General features: G+C 45.9%; 3 protein-coding genes across 8 annotated transcripts in view; 2 read left to right on the top strand and 1 right to left on the bottom strand.

Moving 5' to 3' along the window:
* The first annotated feature begins 951 nt into the window (after positions 1-951).
* On the top strand, positions 952-7,937 carry DNAJC14 (DnaJ heat shock protein family (Hsp40) member C14). 2 transcript variants are annotated; one of them, XM_080810856.1, is made up of 7 exons: positions 952-1,093; positions 1,544-3,009; positions 5,346-5,452; positions 5,660-5,779; positions 6,382-6,542; positions 6,625-6,727; positions 6,959-7,937. In XM_080810856.1, the coding sequence occupies exons 2-7, from the start codon at positions 1,600-1,602 to the stop codon at positions 7,167-7,169; spliced, it is 2,112 nt and encodes a 703-aa protein (XP_080666982.1). In that variant the 5' UTR covers positions 952-1,093; positions 1,544-1,599; the 3' UTR covers positions 7,170-7,937. The 2 variants fall into 2 exon arrangements, with proteins under 2 accessions (XP_080666982.1, XP_080666981.1); XM_080810855.1 differs by lacking the exon at positions 952-1,093 and having other exon boundaries at positions 1,465-3,009.
* A 212-nt stretch (positions 7,938-8,149) lies between these two features.
* On the bottom strand, positions 8,150-10,733 carry ORMDL2 (ORMDL sphingolipid biosynthesis regulator 2). Of its 2 annotated transcripts, none has more exons than XM_080810878.1 (4): positions 10,547-10,733; positions 9,546-9,720; positions 9,222-9,373; positions 8,150-8,643 (listed from the first exon to the last, which is right to left on the bottom strand). In XM_080810878.1, exons 1-4 carry the CDS (start codon positions 10,678-10,680, stop codon positions 8,508-8,510), a joined length of 597 nt encoding a protein of 198 aa, XP_080667004.1. In that variant the 5' UTR covers positions 10,681-10,733; the 3' UTR covers positions 8,150-8,507. The 2 variants fall into 2 exon arrangements, with proteins under 2 accessions (XP_080667004.1, XP_080667005.1); XM_080810879.1 differs by having other exon boundaries at positions 9,546-9,826; positions 10,547-10,630.
* Positions 10,734-10,765: 32 nt separating this feature from the next.
* SARNP (SAP domain containing ribonucleoprotein) overlaps positions 10,766-16,554 on the top strand; it is a 43,636-nt gene continuing 37,847 nt past the window's right edge. The window contains exons 1-3 of one of the 4 annotated variants that reach the window (XM_080810875.1): positions 10,941-10,997; positions 11,505-11,600; positions 13,118-13,170. Coding sequence is in view for 1 of the 4 variants with exons in the window: in XM_080810872.1 (XP_080666998.1) it covers positions 10,962-10,997 (36 nt within the window). In the remaining 3 variants the exon portion in view is untranslated. Of the gene's footprint in view, positions 10,998-11,504; positions 11,601-13,117; positions 13,171-16,554 lie in introns of all 4 variants that reach the window. The other 3 variants (XM_080810874.1, XM_080810872.1, XM_080810873.1) reach the window with 3 other exon arrangements.

Below are 16,554 nucleotides of genomic sequence, written 5' to 3'. Positions count from 1 at the left end.
TCTTCCACTTCCCAGAGAATTGGGAGTATTGTCTTCTGCAGAACCTGGTGGTCGAGATCGGGGACCCGGGGAAGGGGCTTTTACAGGACTGGGGGCGCCGGCGAGGGGCTCATGGGCGGAAAAACTTGGGGTCTGGAAGGGGGACTAACGAGAGAAGCGCGAGCAGAGGAGGGGACCCAAGCTGGGTCTGCGTGGGGGCGGGGGCGCGTGTCGACGTTGACCGAGAGCAGCTCGGTATGCAAATGAAACGCAAAACAGCATGTAGATGAGTGCAGTGTTTTTGGCACTCCGCTCGGGTCCTGAGCCCAGCGGAGGTACGCTCCTAGTCGCCCAGAACCGCTCCGTTGACAGTGCCTTGGAGCAGCGTCCCGAGGGGCGGATCCGGGCCGTGGGAGCGCAGTTATACCGGGCAGTTCGCCAGCTGGGTCAGGCGCTGGGGAGGCCGAGGATTGCTGGGAAAGAAGGGGTAATGCAGGGAGGCCAGGGTGGGGGCTGGCCCGGGGCGTCCTCCCCTCTGCTCCACCTCCGCATGATACAAAAGGGTTTCTGTCCTCGCTACAGGCAGCAGGAAAAGGATCGGGGTGGTGGCTCTTCTACGCTCCCTGGTTTTGTCTGCAAGGGAAACACTGTGGCTTGGTGGCTGTCCTCAATCTCCCAGTCTCGGCAAAGCCCAAGAATACAGCCAGAGGAACCCTGAAAAAAAAAAAAAAAAAAAAATCTGTCCCGCGTCCGCGGGCACTGCTACAGCGCCCACCAGTGGTGCAGCCTGCGGAGCTATCACTCCAGCACGCGGAGGGTGGCGGCAGAGAGCCCCTTAAGGGGCGGGGCCAGTTCTTCCTCAGGACCTCCTCTTCTGATTTGACTCAGCGCTTGCTCCACTGGCTCGCGCCTCCGCCAACCGCTTTTTCGTTTCCTTCCCGTCTCTTCCCTGGTGACCCCGGAAGTGGAAGTGGGCGTAGGTCGGCGGCCACGGCGGGGACGGAAGGCGGAAGCAGAGCGTGAGCGGGAGGCGGAGCCGGGGGAGCTGCTCTCGTAGCTCCCCCTGGCCCTAGGCCCAGCTGCTCGAGGGGGAGGAGTTACCGCCGCTCTTCGGGTACGTTACCTTCGCCCCCTCTACCCAGCCCAAGGGTTTCCTGGATGTCTTTCTCAGGGGCAACCCCAAGCTCCGCCCCCAGGTTTTCTTTGAGAGCCGCACGATCCCCACCCTTTTCTGGCAGCCTGCGGCCCCCCCCCTTTCCAGTCGTCTTTCCCTTTTTACCCAAGAGTGACCCCCGGACCACACCCTTTGAGTTACCGCCCTCTTTCCCTGATTCTGGATTATGACTTTCTGGGGAAAGAAGAAAAACTAAGGGGTTTTGGAGGGGGGAAGGGAGCACGGTTGTGGTTAATGTAGTATTGGCTTATTGGTAGGGATAACGAACGCCCCAGAAGAATTTGAGAAAACAAGGGAGGTGGGTGCATTAATTATATCCTCAATTTAAGGTTATTTAACCCCTCTCTCGGTTCAGTTCTGATCATCCCCACCTTGATACCTTTGTTGCAGGCATCAGAACTTATCATGATGGCTGTGACCTAAAATCCTCAGGAAGCCCTGGGGTCATGGCCCAGAAGCACCCTGGAGAAGGAGGGTTGTGTGGAGCCCACCACAGTGGTGGTGCCTCCTTCAGGACTTTAGGATCCTCTGTGGACCCTGAAATACTTTCATTCTCAGGACTCAGGGACTCAGCGGGGCCTGCTCCTAATGGTACCCGCTGCCTCACAGAGCACTCTAGTCCTAAGTACACACAGCCCCCAAACCCAGCCCACTGGTCGGATCCAAGCCATGGCCCCCCAAGGGGTCCAGGACCCCCTAGGGATGGAGAGGACCCTGATCAGAGTGAGGCATCTTCAGAAGAAGAATCAGGAGTGGACCAGGAACTCTCAAGAGAGAATGAGGCTGGGTACCAGGAGGATGGGAACCCTTCTTTTCTTTCCATTCCATCTGCTTGCAACTGCCAGGGAATCCCTGGAATCCCTGAAGGTCCTTACTCTGAGGGAGGAGATAGCTCTTCTAGCAACTTTTGCCACCATTGTACCTCTCCAGTTTTGGGGGAAGATGAAGAGTTGGAAGAGGAATATGATGATGAGGAACCTCTTAAGTTCCCCAGTGATTTTTCACGTGTGCCCAGTGGGAAGAAACCACCCCGGAGACAGCGGCACCGCATCCCGGCCAAGGAGGATACTCGGGAGGGTGGACGCAGAGATCCCAGGTCCCCTGGCCGACATCGGCTGGGCCGGAAAAGAAGTCAGGCAGATAAGCGCAAAGGCCTGGGATTATGGGGAGCAGAGGAACTGTGTCAGCTTGGGCAGGCAGGCTTCTGGTGGCTGATTGAACTGCTGGTATTGGTGGGAGAGTACGTGGAAACTTGTGGCCATCTCATCTATGCATGCAGGCAGCTGAAAGGCAGCGATCTGGACCTTTTTCGAGTCTGGTTGGGAGTCTGGGCAGGGCGGCTGGGAGGCTGGGCCCAGGTGATGTTCCAGTTTCTGAGCCAAGGATGTTGCTATGGGGCAGGGCTGTTCACCCGTTTTCTTAGGCTACTAGGTGCTTTGCTGCTTCTGGCTCTGGCCCTCTTGTTGGGCTGTCTACAGTTGGGCTGGCGGTTTCTGGCGGGACTGGGTGACCGGTTAGGCTGGAGGGGTAAAGCCACTTGGCTCTTTTCTTGGCTGGATTTTCCCACCTTGCAGCGTTGCCTGATTTTGCTGAGAGATAGCAGGCCATGGCAGCAGTTGGTAAAAATGTTTCAGTGGGGTTGGCTGGAGTTGCCTTGGGTCAAGCCAAGGACTAATAGGCAGGGGAATGCACCTGTAGCTGGTGGTCGCTACTGCCAGCCTGAAGAAGAAGTGGCTCGACTCTTGACCATGGCTGGGGTTCCTGAGGATGAGCTAAACCCTTTCCATGTGTTGGGGGTTGAAGCCACAGCATCAGATGTTGAACTGAAGAAGGCATATAGGCAGCTGGCAGTGATGGTGAGTATCTTTCCCCTGTTTCCTGTTCCTCTTTGTTGTCTTATTTTCTATTCCAATTTTAGGAAGAGTAGGATAAAGAGAAGGCAGAGTAAAAAGTCAACTTGAAGCTGGAGTAACATTAATTCTTAGGAAACAGTCATAAAGACATTTTCCCCTCTGCTGTGGCATCTGACTTTTCCTTCATTTTAAGCTTTTTGTCTTGAGAGTCTTTTTTTTTTAGAAAGATTTATTTATTTGAGAGAGAGAGCACTAGAGAGTCTGCGGGGCAGGGGGAGGGGCGCGGGTGGCGTGGGGGAGAGGGAGAAGCAGACTCCCCACTGAGCAGGGAGCCGGATGTAGGGGCTTGGGCCCAGAACCCCAGGATGGTAGACCACTCACCCTGGAATATCCAGATGAAGTCCCTCTAACCACCCTCTAGGGTGGAAAAGAGGCCTCATTAGAAAGCCTGTCAATTCTGTACCCCGAACTAATGAGGGTTTTTTGAACAGGGGGATATCCAACTATCTGTCCCAGATAGGCAAGTGTGGACTAAGTGTGGGAAGGTTCAGGGAGTGCATGTGATTGTTCCAGGACTAGGTGAAAGAAAACAAAGTATTTCAAGACCAGCAATCTAGAGTGGAAAAGGGAAAGAGAATGGAACATAAACCATAAAGAGGCATGTGCATCTGTATGTCATACATATGGATGTTTTTAAAGATTTCATTTTTAAGTAATCTCTACACCTGATATGGGGCTCAGACCCACAACCCTGAGACCAAGAGTCCCATTGTCCTACTGACTGAGCCAGCCAGGCGCCTCATGATATGGTTGCTTTTATTGATGGGGTCTGGAGGGGGTGTTACAGGTGGAGTTGTGATGCCCCATATGCCTGTGGGAAATGTTTAATACAAGCATGCAAATTGCTATTAGTAGATATTAATTTGCTATTTTTAGATATGATTTTTATTGCTTTTTCTGTAAGTAAAACTGTATTATAAGTAATGTGTGTAAATTCCATTGGAGGCCGATTTGAGTGTATGGAACTGGACTGGTAAAATTATCATGGTGTGTAAATCATGCCAGCAACTGCATGGCAACAGAGGAATGGGTTAACCAAGGTGTCCATTAACCATTCAAGACACAGTAAGGTACCAGGCCTGTAACTTAGCAGAGGACTAAGTTTGGTGGGAAATGCATGCCCCTTAGTGGATAGACTGGGATATTCTTAAGAGTGGGGAATGGCAGTTTACACTCAGATTGTTACTAGCAGTAGAGCTCTTTTCTCACTTTCATGTCTTTTAGCAGACATCCTCTCTTGGGGAATAACATTCTTAGAAGAAAATTTCATTTTCAACTTACTTTGTTGGAGTAGAGATAGAGTTAAGTTCCCTGATCCTCGATATACCTGCCCTGCATCTCAGAGTATTCCCTTGTTCTGGGCCAGTGTCTGTGGGCTTCTTTTACAAGACCTCTCACTGTCCCTATGAAGCCTAAGAGTGACCATGACCGAAAGCTGTTCTATAAGCTTGGGTATGTGGAGTATTAACGGCATTCTCTTTATTTGGCATCATCAGGAGATTAGCTTTATTCTGTTCTTTTGGAAAAGGAGGATGGGAACAGTCAGGAAGCTGTAGGAGGTGAGGATACTATTTGTCTTAGAGGAGAGGCTGAAAAGTGGATAAAAAGCCTGTGAGGATCACAATATGCTATTTCATTTCTGGGACAGAAAGGCAAACCATTATGGGAAGTGCATACTAGAATTTTCTAGTTAGAATGAGTTTGAAGATGTAGTATCTTTGGAACTCTTACTTTATGGTTGACGATAGAGTTAAAATGTGAGGGCTTAGTATGCATTTACCTGGTAGGGTGACTAACCATCCCTGCTTCCTGGGATTGAGGGTTTCCTGAGACATGAACTTTTAGTGCTAAAATTGGGACAGTCCCCAGGCAGACTGATAGGATGGATCACCCTAGTGCTAAATTCTGTGTATATATGTTGTGAGTATTCTCCCAGTAATCCATGATAGCTAATAGTGACAGGGCTAGAACTTGATCCCAAATATGTGTCTGCAGAGCCAGAGCAATTAGTCATTAAGTTGTATTGATTCTCTAAAAGGGTGATGAAAGAGAACCATTTGATACAAGGGTTATTATTATTATTTATTTTTTTAAAGTAGGTTCCATGCCCAGTGTGTAGCCCAAGGTGGAGCCCAGTCAGGCTTGAACTCAGAACCCTGAGATCAAGAATCAGATGCTTAACCCACTGAACTATCCACGCATCCTGATAATGAGGTTATTTTGACCTAAGATGGGGAGAGGGCTGGAATGGATTTTTGATGAAATCTTTGTCTTGGTAGGTTCATCCTGACAAAAACCATCATCCCCGGGCAGAGGAGGCCTTCAAGGTTTTGCGGGCAGCTTGGGACATTGTCAGCAACCCTGAAAGGCGGAAGGAATATGAAATGTAAGTTGGAAATGGGAAATTGTCAGGTGGGATAAATGAGTAATCTTCAAAGTAGAGGTCCCTGGACTTGTGGATGAAGCTCTCTGAGGTGGAGAGAACAGGGTTGCTTATCTTTCTAGCTGGCCGGGGCCTCAAGAGGGTTAAAGGTTCATCTCCCTTTGTCCCTTGATCAATACCATCTGATTTACAAAGGCTTTCTTCTTTTAGGAAACGAATGGCAGAGACTGAGCTGAGCCGGTCAGTGAATGAGTTTCTGTCCAAGCTGCAGGATGACCTCAAAGAGGCAATGAATACTATGATGTGCAGCCGATGCCAGGGAAAGCATAGGTATGAAATAAGGCAGGGATGGGACAGTCACAGATTAGCCATTGGGTAGCCAAAGACTTCCATTTGAGTATTACTGGTAGTTGGGGGATGCAGCTGAGTAAAAAGACCCCGAGGTTTCTACTTTTGCCATAGTGTCAAGAGATTGGGAATTTGAATTTGCACTAAGAAAAAAAAGTTAATATTTTTAGTTTTAAGAGAGAAGGTTGGGGCGCCTGGGTGGCTCAGTGGGTTAAAGCCTCTGCCTTCGGCTCAGGTCATGATCCCAGCGTCCTGGGATCGAGCCCCATATCGGGCTCTCTGCTCCGCGGGGAGCCTGCTTCCTCCTCTCTCTGCCTGCCTCTCTGCCTACTTGTGATCTCTGTCTGTCGAATAAATAAAAAAAAAAAAAAAAAAAAGAGAGAGAGAGAAGGTTGAAGGTACGGGTGTTTGTAGACATATGTAACAACTGAGTGGAGATAATTTTATATTAGCCATTTGTCAATAATGATGACACTAAACACTTGATCTTAGCTAAAAGGCCGAGAAGTGATTATAACGATGATAGTATAACAGTGTTGTAGGCTTGATAGGTGAAAAGAAACTTTCCTTTTGTTGGGTTGTAGGAGGTTTGAAATGGACCGGGAACCTAAGAGTGCCAGGTACTGTGCTGAGTGTAATAGACTGCATCCTGCTGAGGAAGGAGACTTTTGGGCAGAGTCAAGCATGTTGGGCCTCAAGATCACCTATTTTGCACTGATGGATGGAAAAGTGTATGACATCACAGGTATACTTCTGTTCTCTAGAAATATGGGCTCATGTATGCTCAAAACTGTGATTTTTTGGCTAATTATTTCTCATGCTTGCAGAGTGGGCTGGATGCCAGCGTGTGGGAATCTCCCCAGATACTCATAGAGTCCCCTATCATATCTCCTTTGGTTCTCGGATTCCAGGCACCAGTGGGCGGCAGAGGTAGGTGTTACTTCTTTCAACAATCTACCTACTGTTGTAGTTCTGAATATGATTTTAGATGACATGCTGCTTAGGACACCTAGAGGTCTTACCCTTAAGTTTGGCAGCTGACTCAGTATATCTTTTTCTTTCCCCCCAGTGTATCTTTAACTTAGGTGTAAACAGGTAACAGAGGTAACCATGTAACTCTTAATAGCTCTTGCCTCATAATGTCTTTTGTTTTCCTCTCAGAGCAACCCCAGATGCCCCTCCTGCTGACCTTCAGGATTTCTTGAGCCGGATATTTCAAGTACCCCCAGGCCAGATGTCCAATGGGAACTTCTTTGCAGCTCCTCAGCCTGGCCCTGGGGCCACTGCAGCCTCTAAGCCCAACAGCACAGTACCCAAGGGAGAAGCCAAACCGAAGCGGCGGAAGAAAGTGAGGAGGCCCTTCCAACGTTGACACCCCTTCTCTTCTTTCCTCAGATCAATGTCAGGGAGTCAAAAGGGCTGTGTATAGCACAGGATGGAGTTTTGACTTGTTTATTTTTAAATATTTAAAAAAGGGAAAATTTTAAGCTCAAATTGTTCACTCAGTACTTGTAGGAAGCCCCAGAACCACTCTCCCTCCTCCACCAGCACCTAGGAACTGAATCTTGTCTTCTGACAATACCAAAGAAATAGGGGGTGGCTAAAGCAAAGATCCTAGAGCCTGGACCTGGGCTGGACAATATCTCCCATGGTAGTGTGGGAACTGGTATTTCCCTTGGGTTTGTATGCCTTTGTCTTTTGCTTCTAGAGCAGATGACACTTTTCCCCCTTTTTTTAAACTACGAGTCTCTTATAATTTCTTGACCCATTTCAGGACGAAGCCCCTTCCTTTACCCCAACATTCTAGTTAAAAGAGAACAAGAAAGCATGTAGCCCTAATTATAGGAGATTATACATAGAGTTCAGAGAGTGGGAACTTTAAATTTTTCCTCTGACATTCACCTTGTGGGTAATTACCCAACTTCATGCTTGTTGCTGCAGGGATGGCCAAACTAATAATTTTTAAAAAGCAGACTCATGCCCTCTGCCCTTGGGTGAGGGAGAAGGATAAAGGGGCTCCCAGAAGCCCCCTTATGATCCAAGGGTTTGTATTTTTTTAAGTTTGTTCATATTTGTATGTACATATCTATTTAAAGCCAGGGGATTATCTTTCTATAAATATATAAACTGGCAACCTGTATCTTTCCTCTCTTCTTTGCGCTTTTTCTCATTTGAGAATCCTTTCCGTACTAAGTGTTAGCTGAGTGGAGGGCACCTCCTGCTGGATCAAGGGAGAGGGGATTAAAACAATACCTTAGATAAGTTTCATACAATAAGTTGCTGTTCCTTGTTTCTTCCCCAGCCTTATAAGGACATCTCCCTACCCTTCCTGCTGACCAAACTATAGACATATCGGGGGGAAAAAGAAAACCAAAACTTTATTATAGGGAAAATACACAGCAAAACGGAGCTGGCAGGTGGTGCAGGTAGAAGATCTGGAAAAACTTAATCACCAAACAAACTGCTCAAAAACATGGCTTCCTGCTGTGAGGGAGACTGATTGGGCCCTTATCTTTGTCACCTTTCCTGATTCAAAGAAAATTTGTTTTTAGCAGGGCTGGGCCCAGGGAGCCCCATTTCCCAGTCTGTTTTCTTCCTAGGAGTTTGGGAAAGGTTATGTAGTTCTCAGGGTTTCAAGATACAGAAGACAATACAGAGAAGGAAAGGATGTTGCAGCCCTTTGGTCCAGTGTTATCCCCAGCCCCATCCCTCAGTATTTGTTGATGCCAAAGAGTCGAACCCCATGGAATTGGGGTAACTTAGGCAGCAGTACGCTGAGCAATGAGGCTGTGTTGATGAGGAAGTGAGCAGCATCATACTTGGTGTAGAAGCTGGCCAGGAGGTAGCTGGGGAGAGAAGAAATGGGTTAAGTGAAGTTGGCCTTCCCTAGCTGTATTTATGGCTTTGCAGTGACTTTCTCTTCTATTTTTAAATGATCAGTTTTATTGCATGTAGTCCTAGAATATCTGAAAATATTCCAGTTAAATTAATAGTACTTACTTTGGGATTGGGGAGATAATCAGCACTTTTAGCTGGAGATTTATAAGTTAGAGAGTTTTTTAATTGTTAATGATGTGGCAAATGACAGCTGAAGTCTGTGTGGCTGTTAGAGTGCTTTTGCTTCAATTCCCCACAGTTTTCACAGATTTATATCTGTTCTGCTTTATTTATTCATTTCCTTTGAAGTGTAAAACCATTTGGTTTTGCTTGGGTGTTTTCTCAGTCCTTTCTCCATTCCCCTACCACCAATGGGCAGCAAGGAATGCTTGATTACTATCTTCTACTTTTTATTGCTCTCCCTAGATTTAGACCATACCATAATATCTTCAAAGGGTCTAAGTGAGTAGTCTGCTTTTTTAAAGCTTCCCTATGGAGATTTCTCCTTGATGCTTGGAGCATTTCCTGTATCTCCCCCTAGACTCACAGTATGATAGGAGAGATGCTGAGGAATTTGCGGGAAGAGGTAAATTGGAGCCCGTAGTCCATCTGTTCCCAGTGTGTCAGTAGCCGAGCCTTTCCTTGGTCAGGGGTCTCAAAAGGTGTCCCTTTCACTGTATGTAAGAAGACATACATAGCCTGGGAGGAGGGAAAGGGGGGGGTACGGTGTGAGGAGGCAGAAAGTAGTCCATCAGCCCAAGAATTATGCTGAGATCCCGAAACGAAGACATAAATCCCCAAATAATCAGTGATACTGGGTTTTGGTTGGGAAAGGCCTGGGTTGGGTATAAGGGTGTGGTTTAGTGCTCACCAAGTTATGGATGACGTTGGTCAGGGTCCAGACAACAGGAATGCTGAAGAAGGGGATGCTGAGTAGAACCACATGCAGCAGTCCTACCAAGATGATGTAGGCCAGCCAGATGCCCCGGCTATTCATCACTCGAGTGTTGGGGTTTACTTCGCTGTGTGCCACCCCCACATTCATCCTACCGCCGTGGGGGATCAGGCAGGAGTCCAACTCAATTTCCTCTCAACCCCTCTTTGAATTAGTTCCCCCAAGTTGTCTTCTGGATAGCCCAAATCCCCTTAACTCTATTGGGAATAAAAGAACTTCCCCATTGTGCACAAAGGAAAAACTGAAGACTTAGGAAAGAAAACTTAAAAGGCAAGACGGGTGCTCTCTACTTTTAGAGACATTAATGGTAATCTTTACTCTGATCCTTACACTTCAACTGTAACCTAAAGGGGTCTAGGCTTGGGGCAGGGACTTCTGACAGCGGGGTTTAACAACCACTAATAAGAGGTAAGGGGACAAAACTACTTCTAATCCCCACCTCTTCCTCTGTGGCTTGCCCATACAGTCTCTTATCCCCTTGGCATGTAAGCAGGCCGCATCTCAATCCCTTTCTCAAGCGAAGGGCGCTGCCAAGTATTTACCCAATGGCTTTTGGATTGAGCTAGGAAGGAACCTGAGCTCAGCATCTCGAGTCACCGAGCCTTATCCCCGATTCAAGGGGCGGCTGATTGTCTGAACTTGGCCCTTTAAAATCGTGCTTGTTGATGTCAACTTGGGAAGCAAATCTTGCTCGTCCGTCTTCACCTGAAATTCCCTAAACCCTAGTATTGAACCCGCCTCATGCTCCTCCCAGCTTCCCTCTCAAGTTTGTCGTTCGGTTTTCCTCAGGGGTCTCTTCAGAGCTCCTCTCGGTATTTAGGTTGCCGACGCTCCGACCTCCCTCCGCCCCCGCCCTCCATCTTTCGCCCGGCACCACTTTTCCTCAGCCCCATTTCTAGTCCCCCAGCAGCCCCTACCTGCTGGCTTCAGAAGCCCGTCCGACTCGAAGAGCGGCGTTCGCTTTCACACCTGTGGTGTCCAGGAAGCACCCGCGCTCGCCCATCTGTGCTCTCCCTATTCGTGGAACAGAATCGGCGCTGCCGCCACCCATTGGTTGGCAGTTTGCAATGGTGATGCGCAATTGGTCGCCATTTCCGCCGTTCAGGAAGTTCAGAACCCGCCCCTCTCCCTGTCCCACCTTTTGAGAGAGGTGGGGAAAGCTGCTAGGAGGAGTGAGAACGACGTCCGCTATTGACTAATAGGAAGAATTGATAGTCTGAGGTGGAAGTAAGAGTGACAGCGATTGGTTGGCCGTGGTTATCTGCGCCTAGGCGGGAGCTCCTGGAAGCGGAGGCAGTGGGTGGGGGCCTAGTGGACTGGAGGGGTAACAAGATGGCGGCGGAGACGGTGGAGCTCCATAAACTGAAGGTACCGTGAGGCGGGGAAAGGCTAAGTTAGACCTTTCTGGGGACTGAATTCTGCCGGGTGGCTTGCTATTTTTACTGCATGTTCATCTTGCAGGCTTTACCACTTCGTTTTCTGGCTCCCGCCGTAGTTCTTTTCTTTTGTGCCTCCTTTCTTCCCCACTACGCTTTCCCTAATTTCCCATTTCTCCGTGCGGTTTTACAGTATTCATTGTTATTTCGGCCCTTTCTTCATCGTTGTATCATCCGTCACTTCCCCACCGGATGTGCAAGTGCTTTCAACCTGTTATACTCCTTTCACGTTTTTCGTCAGAGCTGCATTACGTCAGTGGTCCCCTCCTCTTTGCCCCATGCTGGAGCCAGGACCCCCTTTTTCTTTCCTGGGTCGACGCTTTCCAGTCTGTTGTCCCAAGCTGGGGTTCCCGATAGCAAACGATGGCAGCGTTGTGTATTTCTATCTACCCACGTTTCAAACAGGATCCAGAGAATGCTTCCACTCCTTTTTTTTTAGGTGGGGTTACGCCCTCGGAGCTAACTTTGAAACCTGAGGAGATGCCTCAGAAGCTAGGCCTCTCCTGAGAAGCCAGGGATTTCGGAGACCTTAAGGGTTAGTAAAGGCACAGATACCTCAGATTTAAAAGTTTTTCGAATTCTCTCACGCGGTTCTCAGCCCGCCAGCCTTACCCCATACCCTTACACCTTACCATTAGAAAGACAACTCGCTTGTAACTGTAATATTTTGGAAGAGCAGTTCCGAGGTTAGGTTTATCTTTTCCCATTTCATATCGCAGATGGACCCTGCATCTCTTGGTGTCACCACTGGGTGACACTCTCAGTCACAGGGCGGTTTTAAGTTGTATCTTTTGGGAATCTTGGTAGCTTCCTCACATTGAGATTATTAATCTCCTAGAAGAAATGAGTAGTTTATTTTAGGGTGAATTAAGAGAATATCTTGATTAGTTGTCCATGTGTGGTTTCACAAGTAGTTTTTCCCATCAGATGTTTTGGTCATATCATCCTGGGAACCTGGACAAACCACGCTGATTTAGCCAAAGCCAAAAACTGATCGTTTAAAGCTTGATGAGCTTTAAAAAAAAAAAAAAAGGAGTAAAGAGAATGAGGGTAGGGAGTACACATGCTGGTTGATACCAGTTAGTCTTTCTGTGAAATCTGATTTCTCACCCATGGATTCTAAACTGTTCTAGTGGGTTTTTGTGTATCCTGGAGTTACTGTTAAGTTGGTAGCACTGAAATCCTAGATTATATCAGTGGTCTCTTAATGCAACAAGTAAAAATTGAGTAACCACCTTTGTTATATGTCTCCTTACTTAAATAAATTATGTTCTGCCATACTGTTATGTCTGTTACAAAACATACAAAAAAAACAAAAAAATTTTTAAAGATTTTATTTTTTTTTAATTCTACAGAGACTGAGAGGGAACACAAGCTGGGGGAGTGGGAGAGGGAGAAGCAGGCTTCCCCCTGAGCAGGGAGCCCGATGCAGTGCTCCATCCCAAGACTCTGGGATCATGACCTGAGCGGAAATTAGGAGTCAGGCACTTAGCCGACTGAGCCACCCAGGCACCCTGAAAAGAAAGTTTTGAGTGAGATGAAAAGGAAATACGAATAGAAGATTTAGTATTTTCTTTTTATTAATTCCACTTTTGAAGTCCCTGGAGTAAGTCACTAGTCTTGTGACTTGCCTTTGTGGGTTTTGTGTTGGTTTGTGGAGTGATTCTTTCCATAAAATCTGTTTGTCAGGTCTGTATTAATTTGATTTTGATAGGATAATGTCCCCTGATGTGTTTTCAGGTATTATAGTCTGAAGGAATATAAGACCCTCCTGACAGCCTGAAAAGGATCCACTTTTTTTTTTTTAAGGTTTTATTTATTTTTAGAGAGGGGGAGGGAGAGAGCATGAGCAGGGGGAAGGGCAGAGGGAGAGGGAGATGGAGAGAGTAAGCAGACTCTTGGGGAGCTGGATACCAGGCTCAGTCTCCTGACCCTGAGATCATGACCTGAGCTGAAATCAAGAATCGGACACTATCTAGCTGTGCCACCCAGGTGCCCCTGAAAAGGATTCACTCTTTTAATCACATTTGCTTGTCTTTGCTTTTTCTCTAGAGCACTTCTTAACCTTTTGGAGGTCACAGATATCTTTGAAACTCTGATGAAAGGTATGAATCCTCTTCCCAGAAAAAGGCATGTACATATACTTTGCATGCGATTTGAGGGGCTTCATAAAACTATGTTGTAGCCCTGAGGAGTCCGTGGACCTCTGGTTAAGAACCTATGCCTTTAATTCTGACTTCCAGGATAGTTAATGCTTGGTTCCACTGTTGATCTTGATGGAGTGATCCTGACTTTTGCATTGACCAGACTTTTATCTCTTTTTTAAAAACCCCAGTTTTATAAAGAGAATTTGTGGCTTTAGTATAGAGTCTCAGATGGAAGGAGCAAGCTGTGAAATAGGAGGGAAAAATATTATCTGAATTGATATGTAACTCCATATCAAAGCAAAGATTTTGCAGAAATGTAGTCATTCTTTTTTTTTTTTTTTTTTTTTTTCAGATTTTATTTATTTATTTGACAGACAGAGATCACAAGTAGGCAGAGAGGCAGGCAGAGAGAGAGGAAGGGAAGCACGCTCCCTGCTAAGCAGAGAGCCTGATGCGGGGCTCGATCCCAGGACCCTGGGATCATGACCTGAGCCGAAGGCAGAGGCTTTAACCCACTAAGCCACCCAGGCGCCCCGAAATGTAGTCATTCTAACAGTGGGAGAGAGACTGAATGTGGGTGAAAATGTCTTGAACTGTAGTGATACCAGATTTCCATTCAACGGTGAAAAGAGGGACTACTGCAGAGGAGAGAACCACAAGGATATTTAGTGTCAGAGTGTTGAGAACAGTGAGGCATTTGTAATGTTGAAGCATAAAGTACGTTTATGTTGGTGGTTGATGATAATTTGGAAGGGAAGGTAGGTGAACTGTGTGACCATAAAGGTAGAATGGAATGGTATTGAAAAGGGCCTTTTAACTTGTGTAAGGTGTTTGGTATTTGTCACATAGGCAGAAGGTGAGGAGCCTTTGAATATTTGAAAGGAAGAGCTGATGTGATCAGTTTGTGTTCTTTGGCAGTATGGAGGTTGGGGTCTGGAGAGCAAGAGATTTTTTTACCAGTTAGATTTTTATTATAGTAGTCACTCTGCTGCTTAAAACCTTTTAATTATACCACTGGCAATCTCTCCAGCTTAGTTTCTCACACTCCCAACCACTGTGGCTTTACTACATTTCATTCCTCAGAATAGCTGTGTTCATTAATTACTCACAGTTACTTAGAATTTACTATGTGGCAAGGTCTGGTTGAATCTATTTACATACGTTACCTGATTTAATTCTCATAATAATTTTGTAAGGTAAATGCCTTTGTTATTCCCACTTTAAAATAAGAAAAATGGAAGCTCAGAGAGATTGAGTAACTTGCCCTAGGTTGCAGAGCTAATAAGAAGTGGTGACTCAAATCCAGGTAGTCTGTCTCCAAGGTCATGTTCTTAATCACTGCACTACCGTCTTTCTTTAGCTCAGAACCCAGAACTGTTACACATGCTTTCAGCTGCAGTGTTCCTTGCCACCTCCATCCCCCGTACCTTTGTCTAATTAAGTACTAATTCCCTTCAGATATCAGGCAAACATCATTTACCCAAGGAACCCTTAGGTTAGATAAGTTCTCCATATCCACACACATGATCAGACTACTTTTTAAAACTTCTGTAGGACCCTGTACCTTTTTATATTTAGTTATTTATATTAAATATTAAGTATATGATCATTGGTTGCCTTGTTTTCTTACTAGATTGTAAACCTCACATGAGCAAGAACTCTCTCTTTTCTTTATGATTATTTTTCTTGTATCTAGGATAATGCTTGATGGAGTGGGTGCTCAATCACTGTCAAGTGAATAGACTTAGTAAGACCTAAATTAAGGTAGTGGATATTCGAATGGGAATGAATTTGAAAGAATTTGGGATATAAAATTGTAAGTATTTGTAAATGAGTTAGATGGGGGAATGAAAGATGAATCCAAGGTTTGAGTAGTCTAGGTTGAGAGAAGCCAGTTTTGGGCAACAGAGAAGGTAACTTCAGTTTTGTACTTAAGTGTCTTTGAGGTTTGCACTTGGAGATGTCTAATAGTTGGAAATATAGGTCTCCTTTTCAAGAGCTGAGAGCTAATAGTAAAGGTTTGGGACTTATTCAGGAAATATTTATGGAGTGCCTACCATGTGCTACTGCCATAGGTTCTGGGCATAGAGCAGTGAACAAAGCAGACAAAATTCTTGTTGTCATGGAGTTTATATTTTACTAGGGGAAGGCTCAATAAATAAGTAAAATTTACAGCATGTTAAATAGTGAGGTAAGGTCTGTAGAAAAAAATAGGAGAGGTGTTAGGTAGTAGTACTGTGCGATTATGGGTATTGAAATTTTAAATAGGGTAACTGGGGAGGGCCTTAATGGAGAAGGTGATGTTAAAGCAGAGACTCGGGGGTAAAAGAGTGAGGTTTTTTTTTTTCCTAAAGATTTGTGTATATATTAGAGCACAAGCAGGGAGAATGGGAGAGAGAGAAGCAATCTCCCTGCTGGGCAGGAAGCCCGATGTGGGGCCCGATCCCAGGACCCTGGGATCATGACCTGAGCTGAATGCAAAGACTTAACAACTGAGCCATCCAGGCACCCCAAGGAGTGGGTCTTGTGCAAAGTGTTACAAGAGGACCTTAAGGTGATGATTAGGATTCTGGCTTTTAACCTTGAGATAGGAAACGAGTTAGAGGGATTTTAAATAGAGGAATGACATGTTCTGACTTTAATTTTTTTTTTCCTGACTTAAATTTTTAAAAGTTCACTCTGGATACTTTGTGGAGAATTAACTGTAATGAAGTGCAAGGGCTAAGAGTTACAGTAATCTGTATGAAAGACCAGAAGGAATTAGATTCTGGTTATACCGTAGTTTCCTCCACCCCATTCATGGGGGAATATGTTCCAAGACCTCTCAGTGGTTGCCACAAACCTAGGGTACTGAATCCTTATGTATACTATATTTTTTCCTATAAATATACACCTATAATAAAATTTAGTTTATAAATTAGAGACAGTAACGGATTAATAACAATAACAATGTGGTCTCTTTCAAAATACCTGTTATACTGTACTCACCCTTTTTGTGATGATGTGAATGTCTACGTGATGAGATGAAGTGAGGTGAATGATATAGTATTGTGACATAATGTTAGGCTATGATTGATCTTATGAATGAGCCAAAGGTCGGGGGTTAGCGACTCAAAACTGGTGGGGGCTAAGATTTCAGTGACCAAAGGCAATGGCAGGGCCAGTGGCCAGCAGTGATGGATGCTATCCACGCTACACTACCAGTTGTACCAATTTGTCAGCTCCCAAGTCTAAATCAGTAACCTATGCAGTAACTTCCCTGTCGGGGAGTTTTTGTAAACCTTGGCTTTATGTAGGCACAATTTGGGGAAGGAAAGAGAAGGGAAAAACAACTCTGTTAGA

Source organism: Martes martes (assembly GCF_963455335.1).
Source record: "Martes martes genome assembly, chromosome: 8".
NCBI lineage: Eukaryota > Metazoa > Chordata > Mammalia > Carnivora > Mustelidae > Martes > Martes martes.
Note: the sequence above shows the minus strand (reverse complement) of the source record. Positions and strands in the feature narration are given on the sequence as shown.

Coding starts and splice junctions, on each gene's coding strand:
- DNAJC14 (XM_080810856.1), top strand. CDS start 1,600: ATGGCCCAGAAGCACCCTGGAGAAGGAGGGTTGTGTGGAGCCCACCAC. Junction 3,010..5,345: donor ATAGGCAGCTGGCAGTGATG/GTGAGTATCTTT, acceptor TTGTCTTGGTAG/GTTCATCCTGACAAAAACCA. Junction 5,453..5,659: donor AGGCGGAAGGAATATGAAAT/GTAAGTTGGAAA, acceptor TTCTTCTTTTAG/GAAACGAATGGCAGAGACTG.
- ORMDL2 (XM_080810878.1), bottom strand. CDS start 10,680: ATGGGTGGCGGCAGCGCCGATTCTGTTCCACGAATAGGGAGAGCACAG. Junction 9,374..9,545: donor CCAACGTCATCCATAACTTG/GTGAGCACTAAA, acceptor CCCTCCTCCCAG/GCTATGTATGTCTTCTTACA. Junction 8,644..9,221: donor AGCATCTCTCCTATCATACT/GTGAGTCTAGGG, acceptor TTCTCTCCCCAG/CTACCTCCTGGCCAGCTTCT.